The following is a 10909-nucleotide window of genomic DNA, read 5'->3' on the forward strand; positions in this document are numbered from 1 at the left end:
GCCGGCGGAAGGTCGCAAATGAAGTGTCGCAAAACAGAAGGAAGGCGGGATTTCAGACTGCATCCCCCTGATGAAACCCCGGCCTAGCGGCTGCGATGGCGAGCGTTCCGTGGGCCGAGGTCCGTGAGAAGTTCCAGGCCGCCCTGGCCCTGTCGCAGGTGGAGTTGCATAAAAACCCGGAGAAAGAGCCGTACAAGTCCAAATACAGCGCCCGAGCTCTGCTGGAAGAGGTCAAGGCGCTGCTGGGCCCCGCGCCCGAGGATGAGGACGAGCGGCCTCCGGCGGACGAAGCCTTGGACGCCGAGCACCTCTCCCTGGGGCTGCCGGCCGAAGTGGTGGAGGCTGAAGGGCCCGTCGCCCAGCGGGCGGTGCGCCTGGCGGTCATCGAATTCCACCTGGGAGTGAACCACATCGACACCGAGGAGCTGTCGGCCGGCGAGGAGCACCTGGTGAAGTGCCTGAGGCTGCTGCGCAAGTACCGGCTTTCGCACGACTGCGTCTCTCTCTACCTCCAGGCGCAGGTGAGAGCCGGGCCGGCCGCTGCCGGCCCGACAGCCCCGCAGAGACCCAGGCAGCGGCATGACTCCATTCCTTGCCGAGGCCCGAGGCAGATGCGATAAAGCACCTTTAAAAAAAAAAATTAAGCGTGTCTCTGTATATATTTGAATCCAGATAGTGCAATCCTGGCATGCATTTCCAATCTTCTTCATACCTTTACATAGAGAACTCCATTCCCTTTCATCTTTGCCCAAACTGCTTGTCCAATTTCAGACTTTACGCAACTTCATATGAAAGACCTTTAGAAAAAAAGTCTATTGAAAAAAAGCCAAAAAACTGAAAGCAAAGGGCAGGGCTAATTAAAGTGTTTTGTTGTTTTTTAATAACATTTTTGAATAAGCAGTGCTATCTGGCAGTTAACACACATAAAAGGCAACTGAAAGGAAAGCCTGGAGCTTCTACTCAGGCTTTTCTATTACTCCAAATGTTCTATCTTATTTTTCTAGTAAGAAATATACACACACATATAGATATATGCACATATATAACAAAATGCATATATCTATATGTGTGTGTGTAACAAAATCTGCCATTTTACCCATCTTTTCCTTGGGAAGGGGAAAAAGTTGCCTAGAATTTTATTGAACAGAATTCAGGATTCTTCTAGAGCACACAAAAGAAACAAATGACAAATTACCAAATGTAGCAAAAAATTTCAGATTCATCTTTCTTCAATACAAACTTCACCTTAAAAGACATTTCCAAAGATACCAGAGGTTCAACCATTTACATATTTTAATATTTACTGAAGCAAATATATCAGACTGGGTGATATCAACAGCCTGAATGTTAATTTAATTTTAAGGTGTTTAGACTGTAGTTGAGAGGAGTGGTAATCCTGGATGGTGAGAGATGAGCCTTGACTATTGAGGCAGACCATGAGGAAGCCTTTTTAAAAAAAAAAAAATCATTTTATTGGGGGCTCTTGCAGCTCTTACCACAATCCATACTTTCATTGTTTCAAGCACATTTTACATATGTTGCCATCATTTTCAAAACATTTCTTTATACTTGAGCTCTTAGTATCAGCTCATTTTACAGCCTTCCCCCACCCTCTCTCAACCCTTGATAATTTATTAATTTTTTTTTTTTTCATATCTTACACCAACCGCTGTCTCCCTTCACCCACGTTTCTGTTGTTCATCCCCCTGGAAGGGAGTTATATGGCGATCATTGTGATCGGTTCCCCCTTTCTCCCCGCAACCTTCCCCTTTCCCCCTTCCCTCCTGGAATCAATACTTTGATTATTAGTCCTGAGGGGTTTATCTGTAGCAGACCATTTTTGCCTGGTGAGATCAAGGACAATATTCTAGAAAAAATGGTACTTTGATTCCTGGTTTTCCCTATTAACAAAATGTACAGTTTTCCCCCTTGGTGAAGTTTGTTCAAAGCTTTGTTTTTGTTTTTTAATTTTTGTTTTATTTTATTATGGAGTTTTGAGAGTTTCTTTACAAATTCTGGATACAAGGGGCCTTATCAAGTGTGTGTGATTTGCAAAATTTTCTCGTGCATGTCTCTTCATAGGATTAAAATTAAAAGAAAGAAATTTGTTAATGTTATTGATGAGAATATGCTAGAATGTACACCAGTGAACAGTTTCTACTTGTCCAGTTTACTGGCACATTAGAACAATTAAAAAATATATAATGTAATGGCATTAATTATATTCATTGTTGTACAACCATCACTAACGTCTTTTTTCAAAATATTTTCATCACCCTGAAGAGAGCCTCTTGTCTGTTAAGCAATGACACTGCATTTTCCCTTCAACTAGCCCCTGCTAACCTCTAATCTACTTGTCTCTGAATTTGCCTACTCTAGATACAGTAAAAATGATAACACTCAATATTTGTCCTTTTATAGCTCAATCAGCATAATGTTTTCGAGAGTCATCCATGTGTGTGACATACCAGGACTTCAGTGTTCCCGTGGCTCAGTGGTGCTCCATTGCATGCATTATCCATTTATCGGTTGATGGACGTTTTGGTTGTCATCCCCTTTGTCTATTGCGAGTAATGCTCCGTGATCATTGCTGTACACGTTTCAGTTTCATCCCTGCTTTCAAGCCTTTGGGGTATATATAAGGGGGCTTTGTTAGATTCATGGAAAAATGAAATCGAAGGATAATGGAATTTCCCCATGAACTTTTTGAAGCCTGTTGGTATACCTCCGAATAGAACTTCTGGTCCTACGGTAATTTTTGGTTTAAGTTTGAGGAATAAACTGTTTTCCACAGTGGTTGCCCCACTTCACATTCCCACCCGCAATGGATGAAGATTCCTTATTGTCCATATCCTCCCCAACACTTACTTTCCTCCCCAACCCAATGTTAGTGGGTGTGCGTTGGTTTTGATGCGCGTTTCCCTAATGATAGTAATATTGAGCATCTTTTCATATACTCAGTGGTCATTTGTGTATCTTCTTTGGAGATAGAACTATCCAAATCTTTTCAAATTGCCTCACATGTCTTTTTGTTTTTGCACTTTGAGAATATTTTATGTATTCACTGTCAGGCATGGCTTGCAAATATTTTCTGTCATGGTAAGTGTTTTTACTGTCTTGATCATGTCTTTAGAGACCCCACAGTTCTGTGAAACCCACCTTGGCTATTTTTCTCTTCTCCCTCTGCTTTTGGTGTCGCATTAAAGGAACTGTTGCCAAATTGAAGATTTTGAAGATGAGGCCCTATGTTTTCCTCTAACAATTGATATTCGTTAGCTCTTAAATTTAGATCTGTGATTAATTTTGTTTATTTGATGTAAAATAGGGTCAACCTCATTCTATCGTAAATGGATATTTCGTGGAGCAAAGTATCCCACGAGGGCATGAGTCCGAGGAGGCAGGGCGCACTGGTGGCTATCTTAGTGCCTACCTACTGCGACATCTTACTGTGAATGATCACTTCGTTATTAATAATCAAATTCCACTGTTATCTGGCCAGTAAATATTGAAATTAGAACTGTGAAAGTTGCTTTAACTGGAAGTTTTCTATAATTTTCTCTTTTCTTTATTTTTCAGAATAACCTGGGTATCTTGTGGTCTGAAAGAGAAGAAATTGAAACTGCACAAGCTTACCTAGAATCATCAGAAGCGTTATATAACCAGTACATGAAAGAGGTATGCTGCGGGTCCAATAAATGTTAAGTTCTTTTTTTTTTTTAATCATTTTATTAGGGGCTCATACAACTCTTATCACATTCCATACATATATCAATTGTGTAAAGCGCATTTGTACATTCATTGCCCTCATCATTCTCAAAGCATTTCCTCTCCACTTAAGCCCGCGGCATTAGGTCCTCATTTTTCCCCTCCCTCCCCGCTCTCCCCTCCCTCATGAGCCCTTGATAATTTATAAATTGTTATTTTGTCATATCTTGCCCTGTCCGACGTCTCCCTTCACCCACTTTTCGGTTGTCCGTCCCCCAGGGAGGAGGTCACATATAGTTCCTTGTAGTCGGTTCCCTCTTTCCAACCCACTCTCCCTCTACCCTCCCAGTATCCCCACTCACACCACTGGTCCTGTAGGGCTCATCCTCCCTGGATTCCCTGGATTTCCAGTTCCTATCTGTACCTATCTGTACAGCCTCTGGTCTAGCCAGACTTGCAAGGTTCTGATGAGAGCAAATCAAGACTTTTTCATTCATCATGTGGATGTGACTACTCTGAAGAGTTGGTGGCTCAGTGGTAGAATGCTCTCCTTCTGTGTCAACCAGGACCCTCTCGGCTGAGCTGTCCAAGAAGCCAACTGATACCTAAAATGATTGTACATGAAAGACACTGGGAGAGCTCCAAAATAATTTTGGGCATGAGATCTGCTGGCTACCTGAGTCCAAATAGAAGAACACAGGAAATATTACTCTAATGGTGTCCTAGAATAGTGAAGTTTGTTTATTTTCATTTGTAACAGAAAATCCATTTGGTTTCCACTGAGGATACAGAGCTTAAAGCAGCAGTTCTCAACCTGTGGGTCGCGACCCCTTTGGTGGTTGAACGACCCTTTCACAGGGGTCTCCCGATTCATAACAGTAATATAATTACAGTTCTGAAGTAACAACGAAAATAATTTTATGGGTGTGGGGGTCACCACAACATGGGGGATTATATTAAAGGGTCGCAGCATTAGGAAAGTTGAGAACCACCAGCTTAAAGTAAAGCAAACAAAAATGACTTGACCATACATGAACTCTCTGAAGAAGTGGTTCTCATATTTTTTAGCATGTATCAGTTATCTGGAAGATGCTGAGCCTCCATGATTCAGTAGTTTTGGAGTAGGGCCCCAGAACTTGGATTTTCAGCAGGATCTCAGATGGGGCTTTGTGAACTACTGCTTCAAGGCAATGGTTTTTTCCCCTCTGAGAAACCCTTCCGAAGTTAAGTCTAAGCAATAACAATACCACCACCACCACCCCCGCCCTGAAAAAAACAGTAACCAGAAAACCTCATAGTGAACTATTCTGCTTAAATAGGTCAGAAAGACCCAGGGCCAACCCACTATAGATCCCCTCCTCCCTTCCCACTGTAAGCAGAGTAACTTTATCAAAAGGGTGCTGTAGGAACTTCCAGGGCTTCGGGGATCCCAGATTGAAAAAACACTTACTTCGTGGGTAGATAGCAGTTCTAACAAACCACTCTTAATAAACTATTTCCTTAATAGACTTTCTGTTTCCTTAACCAACTTTTACCTATTATCAGTTGGTTCATTTTATTTTGAGGCATTCCTTTAAATAGCCAGCATGGTTTCCAAGTTTCTCAAAATCAGAGTTCAGAGGCGATGCTTAGTCTAAGTTCACTAATGATTTCTGTGTTGCTGAGTGCATGTGTGAGCCAGAGAGCATACCTCAGCGCACGCACATCTCTGGGTCTGTGAACCTGGCGACAGTGATCCAGTGGAGCCCTGATGATGGAATGGTTACGTGTTGGGCTGCTAACTGCAAAATCAGCAGTTCCAAACTACCAGCCACTCTGTAGGAGAAAGATGAGGCTTTTTACTTTCAGACAGTCTTCCAAAAAAGAGAAAAATTACAGTCTCACAGTAACTGAGTTACTGGTTTTTTAGGGATATGGCAGGGAAGGTTGGGGGGAAATGGCTAATGATGAGTACAAGCACAAAGAAAATGTTTTAAAGGGAAAGAACTATTGAATTGTGTGATTTGTGAATTACATGCCAATAAAACTTTTTTTAAAATGTTACAGTTTCAGAAACCCACAGAGGCAGTTCAACCCTGTCCTATGAGTTAGAATCGACTTGATGGTGTAAGTTGATCCAAGAGAACTTGATTTGGTTCCTGGTTAATGTATCTCATGCACAGCGACCACCCAGCCATCAGCTGCCAGTGGAGGCTTATGTGGTGGTGATAGGATGCTGAACAGATTTCTGTAGAGCTTTCAGACTAAAATAGACTAGGTAGAAAGTCCTGGCAACATCTAAAAAATCAACCAATAAAACCCCTATGGATTATGACATGAGAGTAAACCATGAATTGGGGCTGCCTCAGTGGCAGCTAACAAATTCGGTGGTCTATTCTATTTCTTGAAATTATCGTTATTTGTGTTGGATGCAACGCCTGTCTGTCCAGGTCAGCACCCAGAGTTCAGGCTCAGACCGCTCTTCCATTTCCATATATTATACTCATTCTCTTGTTACAAATACCTTCTCGATGCTGATGGCACTGAGTCCAGATTCATCTGCTGATTTGACATTTGCAATTTTTATGGAGTGTAAATCTCTGAAACTATCGTCCATTAGAGTTTTTGATAATCCTTCTTGCCCCAGTTTTTCTTGCAGTAAATGCAACTTCTTTTTTCCAGCTTCTGAGGCTAAAAACCTTGGGAACTCCTCCCTACTATCTCATCTTCCTATTGGTCCCATCTTCAAATTATATCCAGTGTCACACTGCTTCGATTCCCACTCACGTCCCCGTGGTGGTGGCTGTCAGGTGCCGTCGGATAGATTCAGTGACCTTATGCACCACAGATCAAAACACTGCCCGTCTTGCGCCAGCCACACCACTGTTGCAGCCACAGTGTCGATCCACCTCCTTGAGGGCTCTCCTCTTTTTCACGGCTGGGCCCCGCTACTGTACCAAACATGGTGTCCTTCTCCTGACAGGTCCAAAAGATGAAGTCTCACTCACACCATCCTGGCCTCTAGAGCTCTCTGGCCATACTTCTTCCAAAACAGATTGCTTTGTCCTGCTAGCAGCCTGTCGCTGTTCTTATTAAATATCGTAGTTGTCCTCCAGTTTGTCTTCCTGGTGCCATGCCAGCATCACCTGGTTCTCAGCTCTGTCCAGGGTAAATCAGATCGCTTCTTGCCGTAGAGTCACCCACAGTAGTTGTACACAAAGCATTAGTTTTACAGGCTTTTGCAAACTTTGTGCAGCCCCCCTCATATGCTAGTTTCCTTGTACACCATAGTCATGTCTACATTATTTATGTGGCTGTATTATATGCAAAAACCACAGGGTCTTTGCACGTAACCATTTCCTCTGCTTATAGAATGTTCTTTTCCCAGGTATTCACAAGGCTGTTCCTTCACGTTTCGTATTTCCATCCAGCGCACTGGCTTCCACTGCCTTCCCCCCTGCTGCCCCCAAACCCTTTTTTACCAACAGATAAATCGATTTATTAAAATAGCTGATCTAAGCATCTGCGGTGGTGACTTCAGTCTTTCCTCCAGACTCAGTACTGATGGAAGTGCTCTGCCTACTATCTCAGACAGACTGTAAAAATATGGAATGCTTCTCGAATTTGCGAGTCTTGCGCAGGAGCCATGCTAATCTTCTCTGTATCGTTCAAGTTTTAGTATATGTGCTGCCGAAGCAAACACCCCCAAACACTTTCTGTCCCATTTCCAGTTTTATTGTTCACTTGAGCACTTAACATTACCCAGCTGTTGTATATTTGAGTGATTTATTTTGTTTGATAGCTGTCTTCTTTTCCAAAATATAAGCTTTACGGTGACAAGGCCAGTTTCGTTACTCTGTTTACTGCTGTATCCCTCGCTTCTAGAACAGTTTTTAGTTTCTGAAATTATTGTACGTGAAGGTAAATGCAAAAAATAATAAAACTATATTACACTGAATTTAATGGAGAATTTCAACTAAAAATATAGTTGGGTTGGAGATGTTTAATTGCTTCAGTGTTTTTGGTTTCTCTGTTGTAGTTTTTTGGTAAGTGCCTTCAAGCTGATTCTGACCCATCGTGACCCCAGTGCAGTAGAAGGAAGCAGCGCTGCCTGATCTGGCACCATCCTCACAGTGACGTTGTGGCTGAGCTCATTGTTGTAGTGAGTCAGTGAGTCAGTCACTGAGGATGGGGCATATCTATGGATGCGTGGTTTTGGGTCAAGGAGAGCTATATCAAACTGCTTTACCTATGAGTTAATTCTGACTCATAGCCATCTTCTAGGACAGAACAGAACTGCCCCATGGGTTTCTGAGACGGCAACACTTTATGGGAGTAGAAAGCCTGGTCTTTTCCCTCAGGTCAGCTGGTTTCAAACTGCGGACCTTGTAGTTAACAGCCCAGTGCATAACCACTACAGCTGGGCTCCTAAAGAGACAAAGGAGAAAAAAAATAACTGACTATGTAGACTAGAGTCCTGAGATTCTAGTTTCATTAAGGATCCGTGATCTCTAACTAACTGCTTGACTTGAGAGAACTCAAACTTTCTGTGCCACCCACTCCTCATCTCTCTTGACAGTATAGAAATGTTGTGATCATAAAGTAGTTAATGAAAAGTCGTGGGAAAAATGCATATACAATAACTGAAGAATGGTTAGTAAGCTTTGGTAGACTAATAACAGAATATGCTCTCACCATTAAAAGGATAAAGATTAGAGTCATCAGTACATGGAAATTGCATGCAGTGTATGTGTAATCATTGATTATAACTTTCTAAACATTTTTCTGTATAAGGAAACAGCACACATTACAAAACTTTGTACCTTTGTTATACTTTAATCTTAGTTAAGAGATGACTTTGATTTGACAGTTACATCTGATAATAAGTAAGATAATACATTGATCATTTTTCCCTTCTCTAGCCAAGGACAAGCATGTTAAGTAGCCCTCAGAATTGTTTGCAGTCTCTGAAGCGTTCTCTCTTGGGTTTGCTTTGGGCCTGGCTGCCTGCCTTTGTGGTTTTGACATTCTGTGAATTCTGGAGGTTTCCCAGTCCTGTGGTGGTTTCAGGGTTTGTATGCAGAATAAAGGTCACCTGTTTTTCAGAACAGCATTGCTGCCACTTGGAATTTAGTGAATTCAGATGGTCTCCCAGTGGGCTTGTAGCTAGGACCATCCTCCAAGAAGCAGCTTAGATTTAGTAAGGTGTGAACTTATAGGAAATCTTTTATTTGTTTCTTTCAGGTTTTATGTTAAGAAATGTACTTCTTGGGTAACATTAAAGTCAATTAGCCAAAAAAAAAAAAAAAGTGTATTGGCCTTTCAAAGTTGATTTCCCTCGTTTCCCCAGAGGAGGGCGCTTGGAGTTCACAGTTAAAAGTTTTTAAAGCACTTTGTTATTCAATTGCAGATTGGGAGTCCTCCTCTTGATCCTACTGAGCATTTTCTCCCCGAAGAAGAGAAACATACAGAACAGGAGAGATCAAAAAGGTGCGTAGCTGCTGAAGTCAGCCTTTACAGGTGTTCCTACATGCGGTAGAGAAGATGGTCGCTCACAAAGCACATGTTCTCTGAAAGAAGGACCACGCTATGTAGAAGGTCCTGGATAAAGTGGGAGAAAAGAGTGGAACTAAACTCACAATCATAAAGGAGACCAGAGACTGGTGGAACCCCCAAGACTAAGGCCCTTAGTCACCCTTCAGTCTGGAAGCAAACTCACCCCCTCACCCTAGTGGCTCAATTTTCAGCTAACAAAATAGGGACTTGTCTCTAAGAGAGATTAAGGAGCCCTTGGTGTAGCGGTTACATGTTGGGCTGCGATCCACAAGGTCAGTAGTTCAAAACCACCTGCCAGGTCCATGGGAGAAAGGCAGGCTTTCTACTTCCATAAAGAGTTATGTAACAGTCTCCTGGCTTATAGGGTCAGAATTGACTGAATGGCAGAGAGCTTTGGTAAGGGGCACTGAGATGGGAAACAGGGAGAGCATGAGTGGCGTTGCACTGAGGGGATGCAGTGAATAAGCTGAAGCAAAATGTGTATGAACTATTGAATGTAAAACTCGATCTGCTCTGTAAGCCTTCACCAAATAATTTTCTTAAGGCACAATTTTGTTTTGTTTTGAGGTATTTAAAAAGGCATGAAATTTGAATTGACCTTGATTAAAATCTCCACCTGTTAGCTATGTCACTTGGTTCAAATTTGAGGCTCAGCTTCCTTATATGTAAATAGATACCAGTACTCAAGTCCAAGGGTTGGTGAGAGGATTATAAATTATAAACTGTTATTCAAGCATTCGTTTTTTTCACAGGTTTGAAAAGGTTTATACTCATATCTTATATTACCTGGCTCAAGTCTACCAGCATATGGAGATGTTTGAGAAGGCTGCTCGTTACTGTCACAGTACCCTCAAACTCCAGCTTGAGCACAATGCTTACCGTCCTCTGGAGTGGGCTATTAATGCTGCTACCCTGTCACAGTTTTACATCAATAAGGTAAGCTCCCTAAAGTAAATGGCATCTTTTAAAAGCAAGTGACTTGTATTTAATGATGTAAAACTGGACAGAAAGGTGCAGTCCAGACTGTCAATGTATTAAAGTTTTGTTGCTCTTTGTTGATTTAAATCCTTTTGATTCCTCACATACTGAGTTTTATTGTTGTCTTGCCTGTTGATAGCCCCAAAGTCACCCTGTTGCCTCTGACCAGGTCTGTTCTGACATAGGCGGGCTGTCTCCATTCACTTTTAGTGAGCTGTTGCCTTAATTCGTAGCTTTTATCTTGCTGCAGATATCACTTTCTGCAGTGATAATCTGGTAACTGAGAATCTGTCTAAGGAAGTTGACTGTTAAATGTGGGCTTTGATAAAAGCATGTGACACATTTCAGTTACTTTTTCAGAATTAACTTCTCTATAATAGTTTTTATGTGCTGGAAGTGACTCAGTTCCAATTAGTGTCATTGGAACATATTTCTCGACTGTTACAAAAGGACAGATTTTGAACTACGATAAATCTTATTGATCAGAATCAAGGACTCAGAGTTGTGCTGGTAATCTTCTTAAGGGACTCATTTTTTCCTTTGTTCCCTGAGTTTGTAATTTTTATTTAAACATTTTATTAGGGGCTCATACAACTGTTATCGCAATCCATGCACACATCAATTGTGTAAAGTGCATTTGTACATCATTCTCAAAACATTTTCTCTCCACTTAAACCCCTGACATTAGGTC

At 41.8% G+C, this 10909-nt stretch overlaps 1 protein-coding gene and 1 non-coding gene across 2 annotated transcripts in view; one reads left to right on the forward strand and one right to left on the reverse strand.

Moving 5' to 3' along the window:
- Positions 1-61: 61 nt before the first annotated feature.
- KIFBP (kinesin family binding protein) overlaps positions 62-10909 on the forward strand; it is a 19695-nt gene continuing 8847 nt past the window's right edge. The window contains exons 1-4 of the mRNA XM_004701136.2: positions 62-521; positions 3577-3675; positions 9095-9174; positions 9993-10176. Of these exons, the coding sequence (XP_004701193.1) occupies positions 96-521; positions 3577-3675; positions 9095-9174; positions 9993-10176 (789 nt within the window). The 5' untranslated portion in view covers positions 62-95. The remainder of the gene's footprint in view (positions 522-3576; positions 3676-9094; positions 9175-9992; positions 10177-10909) is intronic.
- On the reverse strand, positions 7285-7387 carry LOC115870075. The gene has a single exon (XR_004046537.1). It is a non-coding gene; the product is annotated as a U6 spliceosomal RNA (small nuclear RNA).

The sequence above is a fragment of the Echinops telfairi genome, unplaced genomic scaffold, assembly GCF_000313985.2.
Source record: "Echinops telfairi isolate 266 unplaced genomic scaffold, ASM31398v2 ScPeMD7_70;HRSCAF=299, whole genome shotgun sequence".
NCBI lineage: Eukaryota > Metazoa > Chordata > Mammalia > Afrosoricida > Tenrecidae > Echinops > Echinops telfairi.